We start from the raw sequence: 27,985 nt of genomic DNA on the forward strand, positions 1-27,985 counted from the left end.
TTTAGTTAGTTACTAAATGAAATTTTAATGAAATTGTACAGTATGCGTCGGAATGTCCTCTGCCGCCGGGAGCAAATATCTCGATTTTGACAAAAGTGGATAAATGCTTTTTTATTTCAATGATGGGCAGTATGCTAAACATTATAAAAAAATGCCAATAAAAATTAATATCGTTAATTTAAGCTTAAACGCAACCTTCCCTGAAGTCCAACTTCAATCCCCGACATCCACACACATTTCCCTCCGTTCATTCTTGCACCGACAACAAGCAACATAATCTCACTTCTCACCAGAACCACCCCCTCTCCCTCTCACATTTCCACCCACTTTTCTGTTTTGCTCACCCCTTTTCGCTCACAAACGGTTTATGTTGAGGGTGGGAAAAAAGAGGTGGAAAAAAGAAAAAAAGGGTCGTTGTTTGTTGTTGCGCGTTTCGAAGTTGGTTTTCGTTCAAAATTTCATCTGCAAATATTTTCACATTTTTGACTGAAACAACGGCGAAGAGTGTCGTGAATCCGTGCAAAGTGCCTTAGGAAATGTTTTTTACAAGATAATTGTAAAATATTTTACCGAAATCTGTTGGTTAGTGCGATTTCAGTGGGTTGGGAAGTTTATGCTAATGCAGAGGAGGTCAATGTGACGTCACACAAGTCTTGTTTCATGGCGGTTTGATGTAAGTATTTCTCATTGGTTCATGTTCATGGGATTTTCTGTTTTAGCTTGCAGCTGTTATTGACTTTGTTATTGAATTTCTGCAATGACCAGAGGCGACTCGTCCACCTGTTCAACCTGTTCATTGAACAGGTAGCCGATTTCAAGCGAATAATTATTTTATTTAAGTACCACGGTGCTTTTTAAACCAGCAACATACAATAATTGTTTATTACAATTTTTGTTTGAATATACGTTAACAAAATCAACGCCCTATGTTCAGCAGCGCTGCATGCACCGAAAAAGCTTTGGCCCGCCACCCTTTACTCTTTACCTCTCTTTACAACCCACCAATACTAAAGCGAGCCAGCCTAGCGGGCCACGCGCAAATGCTCGTCGCGTTCAACACCGACCCTCTGAACGTCGGGGAAAAAATCTCCATACAGAAAAAATTCAACACATGTAAAGAGCTTCCTATTCATACGCAGCGGCAGTATCGATGTGTTGGTAAATCAGGTTCAATCTGAGAGCGTGAACTGACAGCATTTTTGGGAGGGAGCGAAATGCCACCCCCAGGCCCCAGCCGACTTAGCTCGCTCAGCTCTCCAGGGAGCTGCATGCAAAAGGTAAACAAGCCAGCGCGTTGACAGCACGTTGAGAGCATGATTAAATGAGAGAGCGCGAGAGCACCACAGATATTGCTCTATATTTGGCGCACTTTTAGGCATCAGGCTGTGTTGCGCAGACTGGAATGTTCAACTGCGCGCGTTGAACCTCTTCGATCTTCTTTGTTACTAGTGGATTCTTGCTCTACTGGAAAGTGATGTAATGTTAAGTTAAGATAGTGTGATTGATAGATTGAATTGAAACAATTGAAACAAAAAAGTACTGTGCTTTTTCCAGAATCGGGACACATGAGAAAAATTATGACAGTAGTTTCAATTATGATCGTTATTTTATTTTTCGGATGGTTCTATTTAAAGCGGATTTTAAGCGGTCCTTAAAAAGTTTAAGATTTGATGCCATTAAATGCTCCAAAAACGACTGTGTTTATTCAGACTGTAGTCCCGGTTCACTCTAGTTGAATCTATTATTATCATATACTGTAGCATGAATTTGTTCTGAAAACTTTTTTTCACTTATGCTAAAAACAAATATTTGAATTATCTCGGATTCATGTAGTTTTGTTTTTAACATCAAAAGCCCTTCAATTCAATTCTCTAAAAATTTGACAAAGGATCAAAAGCGATACGACCTGGTTCTAAAAAGTATAGAGTAAAATGTCAATTTAATTTTTAAATAGTAACCAAGTTAGCTCAATATTAGTTGGGCTTAAAAAAGCCCAACAAACAGTTTTCTTTTGTTAAGGATGTGCTATTTTTTCTAACATCCTGATGAATAGTTTTAAAATTCAGTATAATATTCAATAACTTCCCTTGAATTTCGATAAGGATGGCAAAGCGATTGCTCTATTTTTCCACATTCCCCACGCTAATGATTAAGTCTTAAAAATACATTTTAAAAGCCTTAATCATAATTTTAATTGAATTTGCAAAAACAGAAAATTATAATAGTATAAAAATAATAAAACGTAAAAATAAAAGCCATTGGAAAGAAAAAAGCTTTAAAAACATTTTTTAACATTGAACAGGTACATCATTCGGGCACGAGTCGCCTCTGGCAATGACCATGACAATGTTTTCTCATTGACCCAAATTTACTAGCAGAAACAACAAATTTGAACAATTTATATTTAAAGATTGTTTAAAGGTCCTAAAAAATCTAGAACGTTTTTTTGCAATTCCTAATACTTTATTTCGTCGCTAACAATTCAAAAAGCGTCATAAACATAGACTTTGCGTGAGACATAGCGCTCATTGAAATGTTAGCGACGATTTTTTCGTCATTCTGTACACTACAGTGACGAAATGGCCTACTAATCACCAAAAATAGCAGTGCTGACAAGTTATTTCTTTTCAGCACTTGTATTGAAAAGTACGTAAACTAGAGAGACTTTTGGTTGTGTTCAAGGACTCATTTTAAAGAATGGACGTAGAATTGATGCAGCCAATTTGTTTAATTCAAACTTGTTTTCACTGTGTGTTGCCCAAATGCAAATGTATTGCGACATATATAGAGCCATTTTCTCACTAAGCCCAAATTTTAATTCAAAATTTGATTGCACCATCATGGGCTTGAGCAAATTTGACATAGGAGCAATTCTTTACGAAATCGGTCTTTTTTTAGAATTTTATTTTTTGTATTTGTTTAATCCGACTGAAACTTTTTTGGTGCCTTCGGTGTGCCCAAAGAAGCCATTTTGTATTATTAGTTTGTCCATAAAATTTTCCATACAAATTTGGCAGCTGTCCATACAAAAAAGATATATGAAAATTCAAAATTCTGTATCTTTTGAAGGAATTTTCTGATCGATTTGGTATCTTCGGCAAAATTGTAGGTATGGATAAGAACTACACTGAAAAAATGATACACGGTAAAAAAATTTGGTGACTTTTTATTTAACTTTTTGTCACTAAAACTTGATTTGCAAAAAACACTATTTTTATTTTTTTTTAATTTTTGATATGTTTTAGAGGAGAGTTCTTCGATAACTTCGAAAAGTTATAACTCTAAGACTTAGTTAAACTTTAACTTTTGAGATAAAATTAATGCTAGCTTATTTAAAAAAAAAAATATCCCTTATCCCCATTACCTTTCCAGATTCCTTTCCAAGTTCTTCAACCCCCCAAGCAATGCCCACTCCACCATGTCCTCCAAGCTACCAACGCGCAAAAACATCGAACCCCTGTTCCGCATCGTCTCCGACTTGGACAAACCCTCGAACCGGTCCTCCTCGCCGCCAACAAATGACCAAACCTACGAGGATGCCGCCCATCCCGAAACAACGCCCGATCGCGTCCGGTTCCGGCGCGTTCGCCACCAACGCAACGGCCAACTTCCAGGTCCGGCTCGAACCTACGTCGGAACGGTGGTGAGCCGGAGCGCAAGCGCCGACGACCTGATGGCGGGCAACCCAAAGTCACGTCCGGAACGGAAACCTACGACCGATCACGTGCTACGGGCCAAGGACGCCCAGATCGCCAAGTTGGTCGAGAAGATCTCGAAGCTGTTCGAGTGCAACGGGCAGTTTGCGACGGAGAATGAGAAGTTGCAGAAGGAGTTCCAGCGGGTTCAGGAGAAAATGAAGGAGTTGGAGTCCAAGAGGAAAGGGTGCGAGAGTTGTGGGTTGTTTGAGAATGAGCGGGAGTTGCTGGTGAAGGAGAATGGCGATCTGAAGAACGACGTTAAGATGATGAAGATTCTGGTGTATCGATTGAACGTGCAGGTTGAACGGTATCAGGACGTGATTCGGGATGGGAAGGAGTCGACCTCGAAGGAAATGCCTCGGATAGACTTTGTGGACAGCTCGTACGGTGGCGTGAAGGACAATCTGAACTGGGGACCGGTGAATTCGCACACGCTGGGACCGCTGCTGAACGCGTACGAGGAGACGATAGCCGAGAAGAACGATCTGGTGCAGCAGTACGAGCGGGAGTTTATCAACTTCACCGGGAAGCTGAAGTCGGTGCTGGAGGAAAACGAACGGCTCCACAAGGACATGGAGGAGATCAAGAGTACGCAAAGCAACTGGTTTTCGGAGCGGGCTCGGCTGCAAGCGCAGGTGGACGTGTTTCGAAACAAGGCGGACATTCAGGGCAAGCGAGCCGATTTGGCCAAGGAGAAGCTGGTCGAGGTGCTGAAGTGCTACGAGCAAAAGAGTATGATTCGATTTTGGTGGTTAGATCAAATTCAAATCTGTGATTTTTGTTCTAGTTCAAGCTCAAACACTCGATTTGGAGCGACTTCAGGAAGCCTACGCAAGATCGAAAGGGGAGTTGACCTCCCTAAGGAATCTTCACCAGAAGCCGGAAGTCGTGGTGGACAGCTTGAAGGAGTGTCAGAAGTAAGTCAAATAAGTTTTCTTTAAACTCAACTTTAATCAAATAATATTATTCAGACTCTTCGACGAGCTGAAGCTGCAACACGACTCGGAAAAGACGCGTTTCGGGGCGGAAATGGATGCGCTCAAGGAGTCGATTCAGGCGAAAAACGAGGAAATTGCTCAGCTCAACACGAAAGCGGCCGAGCAGCAGAAGGTTTTCGATCGGCAGAAGGACATCAACGAGTAAGTTTTTTGTCTGTTTTTGCCACTCTAAACTGGGTTAAAAACTTAAATTACTTTAACGTGTGAAACGAATTTGATCAAAAGCCTCTACTGCTTGCATTTAAGAGTTTGACAGTTGTCAAAATCGATCAAACGCATGGGTTTATTTACAATAATTTGGAAATTTCCTTACTTTTCCGGAAAATACCAAGAGGAGAATTTATGTAATATGAGTTCAAACCTTTTGAAGCGACCCTTTCTCCGAGTCCGGCTTCCTGAGGTTCAGTCCTTCTGACCTCGATTCCATCTCTCCAAAAAGACCCGACTACATTGATTTAGAACAACAATGATGAGACAATGTTTTTTAACGTGTAACAGCCCCTCTTGTTTCCATGACAGTTTGACATCGTCGGTTGTCAAAATCGATAATTTTGACTACACTTTTCCACAATAAATCGTATTTATCTGGCTTTTGAGTGAAGTTCACAACAAGAACTTTGGGTCACACCAAATAGCCCGTTGAGTTAGAGTAGCACTGAGCGAAACGAAGACAGTTAGGACACCTGAAATAAGCTAAACGGTGTCGCAGCGAAAAACTGAAGTTCAACGACGAAACCCTTGAAGCAAACGATGATGGAGGATGTCAAAGTGAGCGTTGATAAAAAAAATCGATTTGGCCATTAATGTTTCAAATACGGAAGAAATGATTCCGTAGAAAGGCGAAAACATGTGTGCACACATTGTAAATAGAAGCCGTAGAGAAAATTAAATATTACCCAAGAACCAAGGAAGGAAATCTGCTAGTACGCATTGTAAACAAAGGTCTTAAAGGGCATGGCAGTTGTACTTATCAATTCAAAAGAAAGAGCATCAGATGCTGGAAAAAAGTCCAACGCGCCGAATCAGAGTTTGCAACCGTAAGTCAAGAATTTGAAGATTGAATCAACAGTCTGAAGTCCGTAATAGAAACGTCGTTTTTCGTTTTCATTATTCACGTTTCCAATGTCTGGAAATTCCAATCTATTAGAATCAAATTATAATTCACTTATTCCCTTCCACAGAGTCCTGATGGAGAAGAACGCCGCCCTCCGGCAGTCCCTGGAGCGCGCCAAACAGTCCAAAGAGGTCCTGAAGGCACGCCTCAAAAACATGGTCACCTGGGGCAAGGGCGTGGAGCACAAACGATCCCAACCCCCGGCCAGCGGAGAATCGTGGCGCGAGCTGCAGGAGCGAATCCGCCAACGGGAGGAGCAACTCCAGCTGCTGCAGGTCCGGCACGTCGAGGAGATTGGCCAGCTGCAGCGTAGGTTGAAACAGCGCGAGGACACGTTGCGACGTGTGCTGGCGGAGAAGGCCCAGTTTCGACAGGTTTAACCGGATCAGTATGTGTTTTTACTAAATGTTGGTAGTACAAAGCAAAGCATCGAATGCACTTAGTTTTTTGTTGGTAAGAAGGAAACAATCGCGCGCGCGGAACTAGTCCAATTGAACGCTTTAAATATAATTGTGAAACGAAATGTTGACGGCTACTTCAATGGTGAGAAAAATCAAACACGTTTTAGGCTTTTCAACTCAGTTTTTTTTTATTTATTTTTGTATTTTTTCTTCATTCCTATAATGTTGACTTACAGCTACCAATTTCAGTTATAAATACAATCAATATATTTCACTTCAGTGTTCTGTTTAGTTGTTAACGCATCTCTCATTCTTCAAACCAAATCGTTTTCACTAATTTCTCTCAAATTCATTACTGCTTCGCTTGCGTCAGCTCAAATCTACTTGCTACATCTTGGTTGTGTGATTCTAATATTATTTTGCAAGGTTACCAAAACGAAAACAAACCCAGTTTTTGTTTTGACTCATCACAATTCAAACAAATGAAAACTTGTCCTGTTTGCTACTCAAGTACGACGGTTTAGTTCAATTGGCATACTTTATTTCTCAAAGTACAAGTTCTTTTCAAAAATCACATTCAATGCCAAATTCTGAATTTCAAAATTTCCCAAAACCCTTGTTTTTTGCGAATTCATTGCGACTATTGTTAAAGATAAAACGGCATATAGAGTAATAACAATCATAGTGTGTAGGTGTGTGTATGTGTTTGTCAAACTGCGTACACGTGCGTCAGAGCTGGAAAACTGGGAGGGAGAGAATATATACTTCTAACATCGGGGACACACGGTTCAAACAAGCAGAGTGCGCGTGCACATGCAGGATATGATGACGACGCGCGCGCGCCCTTCAGACCAGCCCACTGGATGAGGATCCCAGCGGGAAGCGTCAACCGGCCGTCGGATCCACGGACGGGGTGGTTGCGGCGAGGTCTAGCTTTTCGGCGCCTCCGGCGGCGGCCAGGGCGTCCAACGCCGGACGGTTCTCCTCCTGGATGGTGAGATTCTGGAAAGGGGTGGGAAATTTGTTAGTACTTTTTTGTTAATTATACTCTAAACTGAAAATTATAAGGCTTGAATGGACTTCCCATCTCCAGACGTAACAATCACACTTCGGCTTACACTTAGCCGAATTCGATCAAAACTGTCAGCAAAATTTCCGATCCCTCCCTCGTGTCGTCTTTCCCTTCAACTTCTTTGATAAAGCTTCCTTGGTGTAGTAGTAGCCATCGCTATTGCTCCGCGATTGAAGCTTATGAAAAAAAAGCTCTTTCGCAGAAGAAACGTCTAAGGTGGCCATGGATGATGGCGACGAAGATAATTCTGCTCCAAAAGCTCATTAATGTTCTTTTTGTGTTTATCTCTCCAGGAGCTGCGTCGTGAGACATTTTCTGATTGCCAATGGCTACTATTTATGCTACGATTCTTCAAAATGATACTGAAAGCCTACTAAACTGTGTTGCTGAATCACAAGACCGTGTGCTGTCAGAAATGGTTGCCATTGCGTGCCAACAGAACAGGGTAGATCATAGCAACCTGTCGTTGACTAGCGCTGCCAGATTTCACTGGATGTTCTTGCAGAGTCTCCAGAAGTAAATTGATGAGCCCTTCCCCCTTTCTAACATAGACACACACATAACTGCACGTCAACCTCACTAAATACGCGGTAAAGTGCTACTTCGGCTGTGTCCCAAAAATAGCTGATTGATCGCACTCTGTCGAAGGTTCGGATGATAATTTGAAAATATTCAACGATCGAAAATCTTAGGAGGGCAGACATCTAAGGAGAACTTGACAGTCGAAAGAGGAAACAAGAAATTCGCAAAATTGCAAGCCATCTCGACGAGAGGACTTCGGTGTTAAGTCCGTGAGTGGGAAATGCAGAACCCGTTTACTCGAAGCGCAGGACGGTTATCACTTTTGAAACGCGTACTGTGAACCGTCTGTCGTCGTTAAAGTTTATGTTGTTGACATTATGTAACATGGTAGAGAGTTAAACTATTTCGGTGCCAAATTATGACGACGTCAGTTTTCAACCGATTTTTAGGAAAGGGTTTAAAAGATTCCAAGTCAACTTTGTAATACAAATTGTCATGTTCATATGGATCATACCAAGCCTTGATCGGGATCGGTTTTTTGAATGTTTCGCTCCGCGTTTTTTCGTCTCTCCTAGTTCGCATTTTTTTACTTTCTAATAGGTCAATTCCGCGGATCAAGTGGTGTCAAACTCGTATAGATTGATTGCTGAGCTTTATTGACGTTTGCTCTGCCAGTCTATTTGATTGTCACCATTTTTAGTTTTTTCTCGAAGCGTGCTGTAACAAGTTCAAGTATTGTCCCAATCCGAACAAATAATGGAAAATCGGTGCCTCAGTCAAGTTGTGTCGCTTGTTTTCGACGAGTTGCATGTGGTTTTACGGCCAAGATCTTGACGGAAACCGGCGTTGAATGGAAAGTAAGTGCAAAATGCGTTCACGCGTTGCCAGATTGTGGTATTTTTTTGTTTAATAAAACATCAAAGCAATCATAGGACTTCTTCATAGACGAAAACCGCGCTAAGATGAGAGATTCGCGGTTTGGAAGTCCGTGATTGGGAAATGCTGTTTGCTGGTAAATTCCTTCCTTAGCACAAATTAATGTATTCGATAGAGTTATGAAACAATGTAATAAGCCGTTGCCGAGGCAAAACTAGATTCAAGCTTATATCGCCCTATCAAGCAAACGTCAACTGACGCCATTCTTGACATGCTTTGTAACAGTAATTGTGAAATGAGCAGTGAATAAAACTGCTTGCATCTTTGGCTAATGCCTCTTTCTGCGTAAAGAATCGAACCGAAACCGATCTATTACTTCATTTGTTTCATTTGTTAGAGCAGTGATGATCTCTCAGAATTTGAAAAGACAAGTTACCAGTCAACACCTGAATATCAAGTCATCTCAATCACTCGCTTGTTAAGGTGGCTTGCATCACACAAACGAGGATTTCCCACAAAAGAGTTATCTTAAATTAATGTATGCCCAAACTACGCAAATAGCATCCGAGAATTCAAGGCAAAAGAAACATGAGTCATCACCGACAAGAATTTAATGTAACTTGAAAAAGCGCCTCCTTAAATTCATAGTACAGAATTGATAGTAGGCAACTCGAAGAGTAGAAGGATTCAAAAGCAAGCCTGTCAACATTTTAAAAAAGGCATTGAGGAATTGTTTTATTGACGCCAATCTTAAGTTCACAACCACAGCGATCTTTTCATGATAAATATTCGATCAGTTAAGCAACTTCCGCAGTATTGGAAGACATCTCCTCGAGGCTACTCGACTGTGACGTCCGTGAGTGGGAAATGCCTTCCCGAGTAAACTTAACAAAAAGAAGCATTCCAATCAGCAAATCCAACTCACCTTCACCGACTCGCCCATCTTGTCGACCGCTTCCTTATCCCCGTCCTTGCCGCCGTCCTTGTCCGCTCCGGGCGAGGGACTCTTCCGCGCGGCACTCGTCACCGCCGTCGGCGGCTGGTACGGCGCTCGCTGCACAAACATGTTGTCCAGGATGTGGTCGATGTTGTCGGCGGCGTTATTGCCGGGTTGCTGCTGCGACTCGTCGCCATCGTTGGAGGAGCCTCCTGGGCCGGTTGCGCCGGCGCTGTCCGCGCGGTTGTTTTTCGTTTTGCGATCGGGCGGCGCCAGGATGGGGATGGCCGCCGTTGGACGGCGCTGGGACGGGAGTGGTCGTGGGGCTTGCGTTTGGGATTGGGGCGCGTAGTAGGTGATGCCGCCGCTGGATTGGTAGAGAGCTGCCGTGGCGGCGGAGGGCGATGGGTTGATGGGGACGACCGGGGCCGGGGCAACGGGTTGCGGGACGGGGACGACGGGGTTGTACGCGGTTTGGGTGTAGGTGTAAGGAGCGGCCGGGTATTGGGCGGGGGGTGTTGGGTTGATGGTTGGGACGTAGTTCAGGATTTGGGGAGGGGGTGCTGCGGTTGCTGGTTGCGGGGTTGGTTGAGGGGCGGCCGTTGTTTGCGGGATGTACGCGGCAGGGGGCGGGGCCTGGATGTACTGATTGCTGGGTTGTGAGTATTGCGGATATTGGGGCGCGCTGAGAAGTGGGTTGGGTGCTTGTTGGTTCACGACCGTTGGCGGTTGCGGGACCGGTGCGTTGGGGGTGCCGAAGTCGGTCGCGGCAGGTGTGTTGGGGTTGTAGTAAGCTGCGGCTGCCGCTGCCGGGTGCTGGTACTGAACTGGCGGCGCTTGGCTCGTTGGTTGCGGTTTGCTCGTGGCCGCCGGTTGGCTCAGATATTCGTTGGGCAGGTTCAGTGGCAAGGTTGGCTGCTGTGGGTAAACGCCCGGCTTGGGGGCTTGTGAGGTGACCAGCTTCTGCTGCTGGTTGTGAAGTTCTTGCTGGAGAAGCAGCTGCTGTTGCTGTTGTTGGTGAAGCAATTGCTGCTGTTGCTGTTCGTGAAGTGGCGATGGAACGGCCACAACGTTTGGAGGTTGGTCCAGGGTTGACCGTTGTCGCAGGTTGGAGTACCGCTTCGATGACCGTGAACTGCTGTCCTGAGCGGCGAGCATCTGCTGCTGCTGTTGCGGATTGACCGCGCCCATGTGATGCAGCTGTGCCGGAGGAGGCTGCGCCTGCTGCTGTGTCAGCTGCGGGGGCGGAACCTGCGTAGGCGTCTGACCTGCGGGTGGCCCGTGCAGCTGTTGCTGCTGGTATTGAGCCTGCTGAAGCTGGTATTGCTGTTGTTGCTGCGGCGTCGCAACGATCTGGCGGGGTGAAATTTGAGATCGGGCGTTGAGCGCCGCTACGTTGCTGGTCGCCGGCAGACCAGCCGGAAGCGGCTGTTGGCGATCTTTGCTGGGGCGTTGCGCCTGCGACTGCGGCGGCGGGTACTTGGGAATGTCCGTTTGACCAATTTCGACCGACTGGATGGTGGCGTTCGCGGGTGGATTGTACGGGAACTTGGCATCCTTCGGCATCTTCGAATCTCCGTACGAATCGTAGTGATCGTCGTAGGACGACTGCTGTTGATGAAGCTGCTGCTGTTGGATCTGCTGCGGCTGCGGTTGAGCCTGCTGGATCGGGGCCTGCTGCTGGGGAAGTTGCGGCGGAGGCTGCTGTGGAATCAACTGAGCTTGCTGCTGCTGCTGGTTCGGATAGTGATGCTGCTGAACCGGTCGCTGGTCCAACATTCGCTCCGGAACTCCACCCACTGGTGGAACCATTGCGTTGTTCATCTTGTTGCTCTGACTACTTCCGGACAGCGCTCCTCCGCTGTTGCTGTGCACGACCTGGCCTCCGGCCACACCTCCCGGACCAGCCATCGGCAAACCACCCTCGTTGGTCTTGTTCCTGGTCTGGTTCTTGAACTGCAGCGACGTGATCACCTTGTAGTCACTTCCTCGGCGATCCTTCTCCTTGCTACTCCTCTGGTTCAACAGCTTGTTCTCCTTGTTGTGATAGCTATTATTGTTGTTCGCCATCCTGTCCGCACTATACCGACCTCCGTCGTTACGACCATCCCGATACTGACCATCGTGCTGCTGCACCTGTTGATCGTACTCCCTCTCCCGATCCCAATTCCTATCAGGACCTCCCCTCTGTTGATCATACCGCTCTCCACGATCTCTCTCCATGCCACCACGATCGTGATCAACCCGACGCCGCTCAGCCGGCGGCCTCGGACGACCTCCACCGGTCCGCTCATCCAATCGCTCATCGATCGACGACCGGGACTGCCGACTGGCACGGCGCATGTTCTGGCTCGAGCGGGACTTGCCAACGCTGCCACTGCTGTTGAGGCTGTTGTTGTTGCTGCTGTTGTTCATGCCGCCGACGCCACCGCCCAGCTCGGGGAATTCCTCCGGCCGCGGAAGAGACTTGCGCGGGCGCGTGTGCTCGTTCACGTTGTTTGACTTGGAGTACGCGTCCTCATCCTCCCAGTTGCGGGTGTACTTGTTGGGACCGCGGCTGAAAAGGAATTTTAAGTTGAATAATCAAACGTAACATCAATAACCTCCACCCAAAAAAATACTCACGCATAGCGCCTTCTCCTGCGCGCCCTCGGCGGCCCATCCTCGCTCCGGATGTCGTACCCGTACGCCGAGACCAGTTCCGCCCGCGACTTCGGAGCCTGCTCGCTCTCATCGAACCGATCGTGCGTCCAACGATCCGCCGACGCTTGCCACTTCTTCATCGTCTTCGAAGCCATCGACTTCTCCACTCCCTTCCGTCCATCTCCACTGCCGCCACCCCCACCCCCTCCCACCGACGCATCATCATTCTTGGCGTTCTCATCGTCCAACTCCTTCCCGTCCTCCTCGTCCTCCAGCGTCCGGTCGTCGTGCTCGTAAAACGTGCCCTTCTTCGGAATGTACTGCGGATTGCTCCGATCTTCGTCGTCGTCGACCTTCTTCTTGGCGTCCGCTTCCTGCTCCTGGCCATCGCCGCTCTGCCGTTCGTAGTCCAACACCTCGATCACGTCGTCGTCCGAACCACCGCCGTCGGTCTCCGAGCCCAGTTCTTCCTCTTCTTCCTCCTCCTCGTCACCACTCTCACCACTTTCGCCGCTTTCCTCGTCCTGTTCGTCGTACTCTTCTTCGCCGTCCGACGGCGAGTCCGAAGCCGTGTCGTACTCGGACTCGACCGTCGCGAGGCCGCTCTGCTGCGATGTGTCCTCGCGGGCGGCGTCTGCGGTGTTCTGTGAAGGTGGAGAGAAGGAAAAAAATGGTTTTAGGCTTGGAAATAATTTGAAAGAATTGAATGTTGTTCAACTAAAAAAAAATGTATACCATTAAAAAAATCAAAAATCCCGGACCGCCCTATTATGCCCCTCAGTTTTCAACCTGCGATATCTCGGATTGACAATCGTAGAAAGTTGATCCAGGAGAACTCAATTTTAAGAAAAAAGGACGTAATCGATTTACGCAGTCCTCTTTTAAATTTTTAATTTGTTTTAGTGTGTGCTGCGCAAATGACATTTTTTAGGATATTATTAAACTCTAATCTTCAAAATTCAATATCTCGTAAACTAAAAGGAAAACATTAAGATAAAAAGTGATTTATATGTAAAGTTTTCTCAGAAACACGATGGTGAAGTCTAAACTAATGTTAAAATATACGCTCTAAGCGAAAATAAGTAATCCTGATTGTTTAGATCGATAAACTTTGAAAATTATCAAACAAATTGAAATTGGAAATTTAGGAATTTTCACGCTTTATTATTTCCCGGCGGAAGTAAATTTGCACTTAATCCGAGCAGCAAGTGTTCAAGACACAGTAGCCTAATCAATCTAGTGCCATTGAAACATTTCTCACTTTTTTCAAATCAAAATTAGAAATTCTCTACGATAAATCGCTAATCAATTTTTCGTTTTTAGATATAAAAAAAATAGTTGTTAGTTCAATTCTATAACAATATCCGCTATTCCTTTTCCCGGAATGAACATTTTCCGGAATGTTTCTTCCCGAATTGAGGTTTCCGGAATATTTATTGTTCTTATTTTTGTTAGCTATCTTCAGAATAGTTTAATTTTAGGGGGCATGAAACTGACTTATGTAATTTTATGCATCACGCTCATGGATTCATTTTCTGAAGTCCACCTGACAAAAAAGTGCCGATGGTTAAAATCAAACCAAAGACCTTTGACATACCCAATCAGCGCCTTTGCCGTATCGGCCACCAAAATTTGATGAAAAAGAGACTATCTCACTTTGCCAATTTAAGCCACTGAATGGGATGAACTGTTTCACTGAAAAAACGAACACTACTTTAAGGTTGTTTCATTCCATTAATTTTGTTGTTTAGGCATTTCATGTGTGAATTTACTATCCTAAGCTGATATACCTGTCAACTACCTGTTAACAGCTGATTAATTCAAAGTTGGGAACAGAGTGCTTAAGGAATCGAGTAAATCTACTGAAGGAAAAAAGTTACAAAATAACTTTCGAAAAAGACTACTTTGAGGTAGTCTACCATTTGATTTTGGTAGAGCTATTATCTCGGCTATTAACGCTGGAACGCATTTCCAACTTACATGGACGCCCAAAGCCTTCAAAAAAAGATGGAACGGTAACTTTAACTCGCTGGTTCTCGGGCATAACTCTACCAATCGGGACGATTCCTGTTTCTGGTGATTTGTAAGAATGTCCAGATGATCCTAAAATTTAGCAGAACTTGATTTGAACGAATCTGTAATTTTTGCGTTCAAAAACATCGTCCACCTTTTTTAAAACGACTGCCTCCGCGGAATTTATGGCAAAAATTTTTTTACGCTCGAAAAAAAATTGTAACGATGTTTTCGATTGCAAAAATTACAGATTTAATCAAATCGAGTTCTGCAAAGTTCTAGAATCATCTAGACATCCTAACAAATCCCTGGAAAAAAAAATAATTGTCCCGATTGGTTGAGTTATGCCCGAGTACAAGCGAGTTAAAGTTACCGTTCCAACTTTTTTGGAGCCTTGGGAGTTGGAATGTTAAGGTTAAAGTCACGTTTTTTAAATGAACAGCAACATTCAGGAAAGGCTATAAAATCATTCAAACATTGAACTTCTTAAGCTTCCTACAGTATTGAGGTCGTCCTTTTGGCTTTTTTGAAAATTAAATTCGCCATAACTTTTGCTATATAATAGCTAGAGCTTTGAAATTTTCTGACATAAAATTTGTAGTATAAATCTGGAGTTATTTTTCGAAAAGGTCCTATAAGCTATTGTGTTTTATATGATTATAGGACCTTCTCGAAAATAACTCTAGAAGTACACCTTATAAAAAACAAAAAAACCTTGGACAAAATCTAAAGGAGCGTCCATAAAACAAAGTTACTTTTAAGGTAATGGGATCAAGGGGAGTATCCGGGCCAGGTGACCTACCGGTTGTTTATATTTTGGCTCTTTTACGTAAAAAATGATTAAGATTTGCTTTCAGCGTGGACATCACTCCTATCTTCGTGAAAAATTTAATAAAGAAAATTGTCCAGTTCATTTTTCACTTAAACAAACAATAATAATAAAAAACGACAAAAGTTGATCTTTAAAACTTCCTACCGAACCCACATTAAAAAAAAAAACATTTAAAAAAATATTTTTGAATTTCAGATCAAAGCTGAGGAATTTGTTGAAGCAAGTTGTACTTTTTTGCAAACAAAGTTTATTTAGGCAAATAAAAAAAAATCCAAATAGTAGTTTATTCAACAAGTTGCAAAAAGAAGATTTTTTCACGAGAGCAGTTCTCTACGGAATCGGTCTTTTTTCTTTAATTTTAATTTTTGTATTTTTTAATCCGGCTGAAACTTTTTTGGTGCCTTCGGTATGCCCAAAGAAGCCATTTTGCATCATTAGTTTGTCCATATAATTTTCCATACAAATTTGGCAGCTGTCCATACAAAAATGATATGTGAAAATTCAAAAATCTGTATCTTTTGAAGGAATTTTTTGATCGATTTGGTGTCTTCGGCAAAGTTGTAGGTATGGATATGGACTACACTGAAAAAAAATAATACACGGTATTGCGCCTTGCAGCAATTCCTAGAGTTTTGTGTCAATCGTGCTAGGCCTAGATTTTTTCATCACACTGCTTTGCAGGACTGAGAACTGTCAACTTTGCGCACTTTGCACCTCAGTAGAGTGCTGCGGGATAATTTTCATCACAGTTGGCAAACTGATTTTCCATCACACCATCAACACTAAACAAACGTAATGCATCAACTTCTGACCAAATCTAGTCACCAAGCTGTGGTAGCCGAGGCAGTTAAGTCATTAAGATGGACTGTAAAAGGTTCCTTGTTCGATTCCCGTAATTGACACTTTTGGGTTTTTTTGACGGGTTTTTTTTTTCTTAATGAGCTTGAGGGCATAATTCTATCGGCCATTCCAAGCTTCACTGATCCCGAAAACGATACCATTATTCTCACGACCCGAGGTCATGAATTAGCTGTGAATTTAAGTGAGTTCTGGCTAAAAACCAGTACGTTTTAGACGAAAAAGGCCTTTTTCAGTAAAAACAGTTTTTTTCGAAAGACTTTATTAGAAAATATTACATGCCCTTAATGGCATTGGTAGATCAGACAAGCTCCAGGGTACCGAATGGTAACAAATCGCCCTCTCCAACGACGCAACTCCGAGCATCCGTCCATCTCGGATTGCAAAAACCGCCACCGTCTGTCGCCTACCCATATGAGGACTGTAGAGGACGATAACTACTGGCCTGCAGCGCCATGAAGGATCCCTCTTAGCAACACCGGATCAGCAGATGTTGGGGATTCCAATGCAACAAGTTGTGAAGACGCCTGTTCACTACGTAGCCTGCAACACCCGCTGGTTGTCCATCACTCGTCCGGCAACAAGAAAAGCTCCACCGTAAGCCAAGTTGTCGGCGCAACATCGCTGCATCTCGGCACCGATTCCACAGCCGGAACAATCACCGAGCCGATCCGAAACACTTTCTTTGGGCTGGACGAGCCATTCGTTTTTGAACTTCCAAAAGTAAATAAATAAACAGCCTGCCATAGCAACGGATATCCTCGTCATCACTGTGAAGAAAAATCACTGTGATGAAAAAATACTGTGATGAAAATAATTGCGCAAGACTCTAGTAAAGTGCAAAATGCGCAATAAAAAAAAATTTGGTGATTTTTTATTTAGCTTTTTGTCACAAAAACTTGATTTGCAAAAAAACACTATTTTTATTTTTTTTAATTTTTTGATATGTTTTAGAGGACATAAAATGCCAACTTTTCAGAAATTTCCAGAATGGGCAAAAAATCTTTGACCGAGTTATGAATTTTTGAATCAATACAGATTTTTTCAAAAAATCGAAATATTGGTCGCAAAAATTTTTCAACTTCATTTTTCGATGTAAAATTGAATTTGCAATCAAAAAGTACTTTAGTGAAATTTTGATAAAGTGCACCGTTTTCAAGTTATAACCATTTTTAGGTAACTTTTTTGAAAATAGTCGCAGTTTTTCGTTTTTTTTAATTAGTGCCCATGTTTGCCCACTTTTGAAAAAAATATTTTTGAATAGCTGAGAAAATTCTCTATATTTTGCTTTTTTGAACTTTGTTGATACGACCCATAGTTGCTGAGATATTGCCATGCAAAGGTTAAAAAACAGGAAAATTGATGTTTTCTAAGTCTTACCCAAACAACCCACCATTTTCTAATGTCGATATCTCAGCAACTATAAATCCGATTCACAATGTTAAAATATGAAACATTCGTAAAATTTTCCGATCTTTTCGAAAAAAAATATTTCAAAAATTTAAAATCAAGACTAACATTTCAAACGGGCCAAAAATTCAATATTACGCCCATTTGAAATGTTAGTCTTGGTTTTAAATTTTTGAAAATATTTTTTTCGAAGAGATCGGAAAATTTTACGAATGTTTCATATTTTAACATTGTGAATCGGATTTATAGTTGCTGAGATATCGACATTAGAAAATGGTGGGTTGTTTGGGTAAGACTTTGAAAACATCAATTTTCCTGTTTTTTAACCTTTGCATGGCACTATCTCAGCAACTAAAGGTCGTATCAACAAAGTTCAATAAATCAAAATATAGAGAATTTTCTCAGCTTTTCAAAAATATTTTTTTCAAAAGTGGGCAAACATGGGCACTAATTTAAAAAAATGAAAAACTGCGACTATTTTCAAAAAAGTTACCTAAAAATGGTTATAACTTGAAAACGGTGCACTTTATCAAAATTTCACAAAAGTACTTTTTGATTGCAAATTCAATTTTACATCGAAAAATGAAGTTGAAAAATTTTTGCGACCAATATTTCGATTTTTTGAAAAAATCTGTATTGATTCAAAAATTCATAACTCGGTCAAAGATTTTTTGCCCATTCTGGAAATTTCTGAAAAGTTGGCATGTTATGTCCTCTAAAACATATCAAAAAATAAAAAAAAATAAAAATAGTGTTTTTTTGCAAATCAAGTTTTTGTGTCAAAAAGCTAAATAAAAAACCTCTAAAATTTTTTTTACCGTGTATCATTTTTTTTCAGTGTAGTCCATATCCATACCTACAACTTTGCCGAAGACACCAAATCGATCCAAAAATTCCTTCAAAAGATACAGATTTTTGAATTTTCACATATCATTTTTGTATGGACAGCTGCCAAATTTGTATGGAAAATTATATGGACAAACTAATGATGCAAAATGGCTTCTTTGGGCATACCGAAGGCACCAAAAAAGTTTCAGCCGGATTAAAAAATACAAAAAAAATCGAATGACCGAAATCTCAGAGAATTGCTCACGAGTCTTATATTCACGACGAGTGCTGAAAAAACAACTTTTTGATACGAGTTCCATACTAGAGCTGGGACTTCGGATATCCGGATAACTTGCAGCATTGATAATTCTATTAGAAAATGAACTAACTCATACATGCCAGCTTTGTCTCACGACTGTGGGGTGACATTAAGACGAAACAAAATAATTTTACAGGTATTCAAAAGACCTTTAATTTTGTATCACATGATTTATGGTCGAATACTAATATCTGAAAACTATCTGATCCGTTACATTTTTATTCTTAAATCTATTTTGAAGTCCTCAAATATTTATTTTAAAATAATTTTACGTTCTGATACGATTTTTTCGTACATTTTTTTTGATTTGGTTTGATTCAAATGATGATATCTGATTTTATATAGAAAAAAAAAGGTAAATTATCCGGATATCCGAAGTCCCAGCTCTATTTCATACAACACTTTTTTGCAATTCTAAAAAACACCCTTTGAGTGGAATGATAAGTCAAATGTTCATGTATTTTGTCAACTAACCGTTTAAATATTTTTTTAATGTATTACTTTTCGAAAAAAGTGCTGAAAAGTTCAACTTTTCAGCATCCATTTCATTGCTGAAAAGTAGAACTCTTCAACATTTATTTTGAAAAGTGTTACTATGCGATTCTGTCATTTTTGCCTTCCTCACTGAGGTAAGGCTATAATCCTGCTCTAAAAATGAACTTTCTATTAAAAGCTCAAAGACCCACCTTCATGTATACATATCGACTCAGAATCGAAAACTGAACAAATGTCTGTGTGTGTATGTGTGTGTGTATGTATGTATGTGACCAAAATTTTCACCGAGTTTTCTCAGCACTGGCTGGACCGATTTTGACCAAACCAGTGGCATTCGACTTGGTTTAGGGTCCCATACATCGCTATTGAATTGTTTAAAGTTTCGATAACTAGTTCAAAAGTTATGTATAAAAATGTGTTTTCACATATATCCGGATCTCACTTAATTGTATGTAAACGATGTCCGGATCCATCATCCAACCCATTGTTGGTTAGGTGATCGAGAGACCTTTTCAACGAGTCCACAACATTGAAGATCTGGCAACCCTGTCTCGAGCTATGACCACATAAGTGATATTTATGTACTTTTTTTGAAGCCGGATCTCACTTAATTGTATGTAAACGATGTCCGGATCCATAATCCGACTCACCGTTGATTATGTAATCAAAAAAACTTTCCAACGATTCCAAAACATTGAAGAACTGGCAACCCTGCATCGAGTTATTACCACTTAAGTTATATCTGTGTACTTATTTTTCTAGATCTAAAAAAATAGCTGAAGTATGTGTCTAAACCACTCATATTACCCATTGTTGGTAAAAAATGAGGAAGGCATCAACCACATGGGTGGATTAAGTTAGTTTTTGGTAAAGAAAAGTAGGCTCTTTAGTCGAACGAGAATGACAGGAAAAGTAATTAGTTTCACGACGGCATTGCAAAAATTTATATTCTGTAACGAGGCTGCTAAAGGTCACCACAACAACGATCTTCATCATCCAACGCCGGGGCTGGTCTTCGTGGGACGTGTAAAGACTCGTCAGTCGAAGCCGGGAGCTAGGAAGGCACACCGCAAGCGTGGAAAGCGTTGAATTTATACTATTATTCTATTTGCTAAATAAATAAATTTAAATTAGTAACTTTTTCGTGTTACAACTCTGATGTTTTTTTTAATGATTTTTGATTGATTTTTTCTTCCTTCTTGAAGATAATGTTTATAAAGTATAAAGTATAAATAGAAATTATAAAAATCTTTGCGTTGCAAATCTCACAAATACTCATTTTCTTTAAAAATAAGGGAGATATTCAAACCGTCAGTTCAATAACTTGTATTGTTTTTTTAGTAAGCAAGCCGCGATTTTTTTTCACAGGAGCTGGTTTTTGTTCAAGGTTCAAATCTAGATTTTTTTTAAGAGGTCCTATAAGCTATAGCCGTAAGAAAAAAGTCATGCATTGTGCCTGAACAGCCTCCTACTTTGTAGATGTAATCAAAGTGGGATCATTCGAAAATCACGCTCTTTTCATCACCCAGGGTATAACACATGGGCGGGAGAGGGTTAAAAATCATGTGGTTCATAAAAAGCCCCTTTTCAATGTACGACAAACACATTTTTAAGAGGTCTATTTATTTGATATAAATTGTAATTTTTTAACACATTAACTCCCAAGCCTAAACTGCCGTTCTACGCATAATTGTCCCATGTTCAAAAAAGTGCAACTGAGAAAAATGCGATTGAAATTTTTCGACCGTTTTCTGTGTTTCTACGCATAATTGTCCCGTGTGTCCCTATTCACCCAATAAGTCTCTAATCATGCCAGTTAGCAGTTTATCACTCTTATTTGTAATCCTCTTGCTATACAATAGGTAAACAAGACACAATGATTTAAAAAACTGATAATTTCGTGGAAGAAAATACTTGGTGGGACAATTATGCGTAGAAGTACAACGATTGGACAAACAGACTTGTTGTTGTTTTTGATGAGTTTCCGAACAAAGTACTAGATTTTATGTGTTTTTCGAAAAGTAAACGTCAAACTAAACCTAAAAATGACAAAAAGTCAGAATCGACCAAAAATGACATGGGACAAATATGCGTAGAACGGCAGTAAAAGAGGGGAAACTTACATATAAATTCCCCCTTTTTTCGAGCTTGGGAATTGAGGTGTTAAAAATTTCCTAAATTTAGAACAATTTAAACAAAACTAACAATTCCACCACCATTCACCGCTCAGAAACATAACTCACGGATGATGACCAATGGAGCGGGGCGATCGCGTAAAAATGCCCCACGATAAATAATAGCTTTTAATTGGATTTCATTCACGAACTGCTCCGCTCCGGCTCTTGGCAGCAAAAATTTCTCCTTGCTCCGCGAGGCGGTGGCGCTCATCTTTCTCTTCCTTCTGTGAGTTGCGTCGTTGTGACGGATTGGACTTTTTTTTCGAGTGCGATCCAAAATGTACAAAGTCAAGTCCGCTTTTGGGTGGTTTTGGAGTTCAATGCACGTTCGCTGCTGCTTCTGCTGGACACAAACGCGTGATTTTTGTAATTTTCTATGCTTATTATGCAGTCGGTGGGGCAGGTGAGATTTTTGTTTCAAGAAAACGGATGAATGAAGGTGCAAACGCATACATCATTCAACGTTACGTTATTTGTGGAGGAAATTTCCTCAAGATGAGATTATGCAGCAGATGTTGCAAAAACTTGTCGAACGTTTGCCAACTGATTTAAAGATGAAATCTTTACTAAACTTCACATTTCAACAAAATAGAAAACTGCACAAATTATTGTGCCTTACTTTCTTCCTTCATTTCATTACTGCTGGACCACCAGCCGGCGTAAAGTTCGTTCAAGCGAATCTAATGTATTAGTTTGAAAATAAAAGTTGATCACGAAAGTGGTAAAAAAGGTGATTACTAACTATAATAGCTATTGCTTTAAAATATATCTGCTACTAATTGTTGCCACAGGCTCGATGCAGCAGAGATGGGTGCACTTTTTGTTTAGTTTCATTTCATCTGCGCGATATTGCGTGATGACGAGTTGCTTCAATTTGAAACAAACAGGAGCATCAACAAGCGACTTGCCGTGAGGTTAACACCAACGCACTCTCTCAGTTGGGGCGTGAAGAAAGATACAGTGGATCGAAAAGAGAGCAGAAAAAAAAAACCTTTCACTTTGGTTTTGTTCGACAAGACTGAGGATTAGCAGGATCGATGTTGTGAGGATGTATTTGGTAATTCAATAATTACTTTAACTGCAGCTCAAAAACAAAATGTTTGTGTGATGGTTGAGATAAATATACATTTTTTTTCTGATTTTCTGATTTTCTGAACGATTTGGTTGCTTCGGCAAAGTTGTAGGTATTGACTAGGACTAAAGCAATACATTCTAAAAAACTTATTATAATATCCTTTTTAACTAAAACTTCAATTCCCAAAACCCGCATTTTCAGATTTTAGATTTTTTTATATATCTCGGGTGAGTTTTCTCCAAAATGAAACAAAATTTCATTTATTTTTTGTTTGAGGCACTTGAAGGACGTGTAGATGAGCAATTTCAAGCATTTTTAATATTGGTTTTTCGTAAGTAGGTCGAATACCGATGCAAAAAGAACTTTGTTTACCAATGGCTCTTACGGCTTTTTGAAAACTAATCCGAGATATGTTTTAAATTACCAAATACAGAAAAAGCATCTTTTGAGCCAAATACAAGTACGGAAAAACTTTTGCCGCCGTGTTAAGGCTAAAAAAATAAATAAAAAATAAAGCTGAGATTCAAATTTTAATCCCTATTTTCCAAACTTTTGATTTTAAGAGTCCACGAACAGGGCATACCCCTTTGTATGGGACGTCGTTTGGACCTCACCAATCTGCCTGAAATTTTCAGGGGTTGTTTGTACATATAAAACAAGCATCTGGCAAAGATGAGCACTCTAGGTCAACGGGAAGGGGGCAAATCGGGACATAAAGTCTGAATGATCAAAAACGTCAAAAGTCTTAAAAATGCTGTAACTAAGGCAAAATTCAATTTAATTTCATAATTCAAAATGCATCTGAAAGGGCTTGAAAACAAAATGCAGGGTGAAACATCCCAATTGGTTGAATCTAAAGGGAGTTATTGGCATTTTAGTGAAAAAATAGCACAATTTTCAAACTCAAACAAAAAAGTGTTCCATCCAGATTCGCAATTCGCAATTTTCAGTGTAAGAACGGGCCTTGACCGATCTTATGCACTAGGTTCCCGACGAACACGCACTGCCCTTACACCTACATCTCACCCTTGCTCTGAGTCAGTACGAGCAGCACGCTAGAACACGCTTTGAGTGTTCGTGCCAGGCATGCACACCTTCTTTTCCGGTTACGCATTTTAACTCGGCCGGGGGTGGTACATTACGTAGGGTTTGATGTAAGTATAAGCGCCTAACCATTTAAAGTGTGCCTATCAACTTTCATCTAAGCAAAAACTGTTTTATTTTTAGTTTGAATTCAAAAACTAGTTGTTATTTTACTGTGTATTGTTTTCTCCTGAAATCTTTCCTAGTGTTGAGTCGTGTTTATATGTTGCTATTTCTTTTGTCGCGGTGTTTTGTTACAATTTTTGGTCCTAAGCATGTTATAAAAGTTTACCAAAAGTACAATAGTAATATTTGTGTTAATCCTTTAATCATTCCATAAATTGAGTAAGGGCTCGAACCTCACTTGCTTAAGAAAAAGATGAAGTTTCCAAACAATGGAGAGTGAAGGAAATATACTATGTAAAGAATCAATAGTAAAAGAAAGATAGTAATTTATGAAGTAGATAAAGAAATTAACAATAGTTAATAAATAGAGGTAACAAACAAGCTTAGATTGTATTGAGGGCAATTTACAGGGAAGATGAGAAATTATTCAAATAGATAAATAAAGAAAAGGCACATGATAAACAAAATTGACATCGCTGCCAAATTAAGGGAAAGCAGACAGTTTGTTACAGCAGAATCAATTGGTAAAATAGAGTGGAAAAGCGTTGAGAAATAAGAGAATCAAATAAGTAAAATCGAAATCAAACGGAGGATAGTAAGCAGAAGCCGTTTTAGAAAATCAGTGAAACAAAATAAACAGAAGATAGCTGTTAGCTGAAATGGAAAGAAGAGAAACCCCGTTCTGCGATGCTCAGGTACATCCACAGCAGTTGACTCAACATACTGCGAATCAAAACAATACCGTCTACAATCACAAATTACTTCCCTTTCCCACATTGTCGCGCCCCTTTCTTTTAGCCGTCTCGACTCTGACCAGCGGTGGTCAAAGGTTTACGATCCGTTTCCACAGGCCACCAGCTAGGTCATCATGAAAACCAAGCCAACGTGGAGGTAAGAAAATAGGACACTCGCAAGGAACCAGAGCTATACTGTTCTGATCAAGATAATTCGGATGATCTAACAGAACTACGGATGTAGTTAGTTGCGCTCCTTCCAGGATGTTCTTACGTGGACGTCAACCGAAGAGCACGCAACAAGGTCAATACCATTGCATGCTCTTAGGTATCAATCCTTGGCCTGCAAAGAATGATTAAAACATAATTGCTGATATTATTCATTCAAAGGATTTAGAAAAATGTCAAGGAATTCATAAAAAAAAAATTGCCAGGTTCCCTTTTTAATTTTGTAATTTTTGATATTGTTTTTTTCAATCAATGTTAATTTATCTAGTGGTCAGTATTTAACTGTTTTTTTTTTTCAATGGAAATTCAGTTTGATATGATTTTATGTTTTCCCACCTATTTTAGGCAAAATGTTCGAAGAGACAATTTTTTTAAAGCAGTTTTGCAATAACTCTAAATTTCTTGGATTATTTTTTTGCAATTTTTTAGTTTTTCAATTTTGGATTTTATTTGATATTTCAGTTGTCCGAAAACTGAAAATCAAGCTTTATGTATAGTAGGTAATTTACCAAGACTCACAAAAAAGTTTAAGAGCAACATTTAAAAAAAAAAAAAAAACATATTTAAAATTACTTAGTGAATTTAGTCAAACAATTACAAATATTTACCAAAAAAACCATTGCCAAACTCAAGTTTGAATCTGTTTTCAAATATTCAAAATAGAATCATAACTTTGAGCTGGCCATTAGGCTCTATTTTTATATTAGTTTTTCATAAACTTTACTGCCCATGTTCGCATAAATGTCCCATATGCAAAAACAGCAAGCTGAGAAAAACGCTAAACAAGTTTGTCCCACACATAAGGCTACGTGTTAAGTTTTCACGAAAAAACTGGATTTCCTCCCGATTTCTAGAACAAAGTAATGGATGTTATAGGCTCTTTTGAAAGAGCACACGATTTTGAATCAAACTGCATCAAAAACTCAAAAGTGACGAAAATGCATATGGGACATTTATGCGATCATAGTCAGTTTACCTCTTGTTTGATAAACAAAAATTAATAGAGATCATATGATTCAAAAAAAAAAATATTGTGAAGATCTGTGTCAAAGACTCCAATATTAATAAGGATTTCAAATATATTGAAATAGTGAAAAGAACCTTAAATTTAAAGTAAGTTACTAAAGCAGAATTTAGTGAATTCAATTTGAAAATTGCACAAAATAATACAAAATTATTCAAGAAACAAAAAAATAATTTTCTTAGAATTCCCGACTTTTTGACAAAAAAACATAAATTCAAGACTTTTTTCTGATTTTTTTGCGGATTTTGGCGAATTCCCGACTTTTTCCCGACTTTCCCGATTTCCCGACTTGAGTGGCCACCCTGCCACTTAAGTGATACCGTCAACTGGGGCGAATCGGGACAGCAGTTTTAACCATGTTGGAGCACAATATTTTGATTTTTCTGATTGGTTTCGATTAGAGCAGACTCAGACCAACAAAATGTGTGCATCCGTTTCCAAATTTAAAAGCTTTAAGTGCTCAGAAAACTGCAGTCCCTACTCAGACTGTAGTCGCGATTCGCCCCAGATGACGGTATTTATGTACTTTTTTGAAGCCGGATCTCAATTAAATGTATGTAAACCATGTCCGGATCCATCATCCGATCCATCGTTGGTTAGGTAATCGGAAAACCTTTCCAACAAGTCCAAAACATCAAAAATCTGGCAATCCTGTCTTGAGTTATGACCACTTAAGTGATATTTATGTACTTTTATGAAGCCGGATCTCACTTAAATGTACGTAAACAATGTCCGGATCCATCATTCGACCCAGCGTTGGTTAGGTAATCGAGAGACCTTTCCAACGAGTGCACAACATTGATGATCTGGCAACCCTGTCTCGAGTTATGATCACTTAAGGTAAATCTGTGTACTTATTTTTCTGGATCTAAAAAAAATAGCTGAAATATGTATCCAAACCACTCATATTACCCATTGATGGTAAAAAGTGAGGGAGGCATCAACTACATAGGAGGATTAAGATAGTTATTTATATTTTATTTGTTTAAAATGCTTATCCAACAAACGTTTTCTTTTCTTGATTTTTTTTAAGGAATACAAGCTCAATTTTTTTGTAAATCATCATCAAGATTGTTTAAAGTTGCAAGAGAAATCATAATAATTTCTTGCAATAAATAGTGAAAACATTGAGTCATACTTTCATTACATTTACAGAATCTCACAATAGTCACAATACAATCGAATAATTTCCAAATATTTACATGTACCTTGCAGACTTCCAAACGTAAGTATCAAAATTCTAGGCAAAGAGAATCATTCAATAAAGCTAGAGATAACACAGCAAAGCCACTGCACTTGGCCTTCTATCAAACACCTAATCAGTTTCAATAGCTGATGCTGCGCTGCCCAAGTCCCTCTCCGGAACCAATAAAAGGTCATCATTTGTTTACGTTTACTCCCATCACCAAATCCGAAACCGAAACACAATTTGGAGAAATTGTTCTACTCACATCCGCCGAATCCTCGGTGAAATCATCCGACTCGGACAGCTTCTGCTGTGGCGGGGGAGGTGCAGCAGCAGCAGCAGCTGGGGCCGATCCAGCGGCCGCGGTGGCAGCGGGTTTTTCTGACATTTTGTCCGCCGCACTTTGCTCCGTCGTCATCAGTGGCTTCGCCTCGTCCGCCACCGTTGCGACGTCCCGGTCCTGGTCACCAATTTTGGGGCCGTTTCTTCCCTCGCGAGGAACGTCCTCTTGCGCGACTATTACGACTGATTGGGAAAGATTGCACTAACGCGGAACTTTTTCCCTCTGGTCCTCCCGTGAAGGACGATACTTCCCGATTCCCGGACACTTCTTCCACACGGCACTAATTTGCGACACTTTTTCCTTCCTCCTCGCTCTCTCTCTCTCCGTCTCTGCCAAACTGGTTCAACGCACAAAATGTCAAAAAATTCACCAACTTTTTCCTCCGAATCGTGCTTTCCCTCTTTTGCTTCCGCGGACGAAGCAAACGAACGAACGAAAAAAAAAAGTCAAGTGAAATGGCCTCGCACGAAACGTCCACCAGCACTGGCCACGACGGCGAAATGCAGGAAATTACCCAGGTGAAATGGACAATCGAACTCTCGAAAGGCTGCAGCAGCAAAAAAACACGATCGCGCACCGCGAGTTTCTTCCTTTTGGGCCTTTCTTTTGCGGGGTGAAGTTTTCGATTCCAAGTTCGATTCGGTTCCGAGAGTTTCGTTCGCGATCGGCCTGGTGTCCTCCTCTCTCTTTGCGTGCACGCGAAAAGAAAAATACGCGTAAAAAGTGGGGCGGCTGTCATCGGGCGGACGGAGTGACAGCAGTGGTGCCAGTTGCAAGGGGAATCGTTTTTTAATCAGACGGTGAGGATGTCAATCGTTTGAATCAGACGTTAGAGCAGCGTGCAAAACACGGAAAACTCGAAATCTAGACTTTTTTATAGAGTTATCTACGTGCGCATGTATTGCGTGTACGTACACGATGCATTTCTAGGTTAAAATTTGTACCCGCCAGCAAAAACAAATGGTAAGCTAGTGTGCGTGAGATCGAGCTTAG

At 40.8% G+C, this 27,985-nt stretch overlaps 2 protein-coding genes across 2 annotated transcripts; one reads left to right on the forward strand and one right to left on the reverse strand.

Moving 5' to 3' along the window:
- Positions 1-407: 407 nt before the first annotated feature.
- Positions 408-6,333, forward strand: LOC120415276 (protein Cep89 homolog). The gene is made up of 5 exons (XM_039576746.2): positions 408-673; positions 3,373-4,430; positions 4,486-4,615; positions 4,670-4,837; positions 5,878-6,333. The coding sequence occupies exons 2-5, from the start codon at positions 3,419-3,421 to the stop codon at positions 6,188-6,190; spliced, it is 1,623 nt and encodes a 540-aa protein (XP_039432680.1). The 5' UTR covers positions 408-673; positions 3,373-3,418; the 3' UTR covers positions 6,191-6,333.
- Positions 6,334-6,709: 376 nt separating this feature from the next.
- LOC120415274 (protein CASC3) lies at positions 6,710-27,695 on the reverse strand. Its single transcript, XM_039576745.2, has 4 exons — positions 26,915-27,695; positions 12,244-12,905; positions 9,607-12,175; positions 6,710-7,213 (listed from the first exon to the last, which is right to left on the reverse strand). The coding sequence occupies exons 1-4, from the start codon at positions 27,065-27,067 to the stop codon at positions 7,097-7,099; spliced, it is 3,501 nt and encodes a 1,166-aa protein (XP_039432679.1). The 5' UTR covers positions 27,068-27,695; the 3' UTR covers positions 6,710-7,096.
- Positions 27,696-27,985: the final 290 nt, after the last annotated feature.

Source organism: Culex pipiens, chromosome 2 (assembly GCF_016801865.2).
Source record: "Culex pipiens pallens isolate TS chromosome 2, TS_CPP_V2, whole genome shotgun sequence".
Classification (NCBI taxonomy): Eukaryota; Metazoa; Arthropoda; class Insecta; order Diptera; family Culicidae; genus Culex; species Culex pipiens.

Excerpts from the sequence above, each read along its gene's own strand:
- LOC120415276 (XM_039576746.2), top strand. The coding sequence starts at position 3,419 with ATGTCCTCCAAGCTACCAACGCGCAAAAACATCGAACCCCTGTTCCGC. Across the intron at positions 4,431-4,485 it reads GAAGTGCTACGAGCAAAAGA|TTCAAGCTCAAACACTCGAT; the intron begins GTATGATTCGAT and ends TTTTTGTTCTAG. Across the intron at positions 4,838-5,877 it reads CGGCAGAAGGACATCAACGA|AGTCCTGATGGAGAAGAACG; the intron begins GTAAGTTTTTTG and ends TCCCTTCCACAG.
- LOC120415274 (XM_039576745.2), bottom strand. The coding sequence starts at position 27,067 with ATGACGACGGAGCAAAGTGCGGCGGACAAAATGTCAGAAAAACCCGCT. Across the intron at positions 12,176-12,243 it reads CGCAGGAGAAGGCGCTATGC|CCGCGGTCCCAACAAGTACA; the intron begins GTGAGTATTTTT and ends ATTCCTTTTCAG. Across the intron at positions 7,214-9,606 it reads AGATGGGCGAGTCGGTGAAG|AATCTCACCATCCAGGAGGA; the intron begins GTGAGTTGGATT and ends ACCCCTTTCCAG.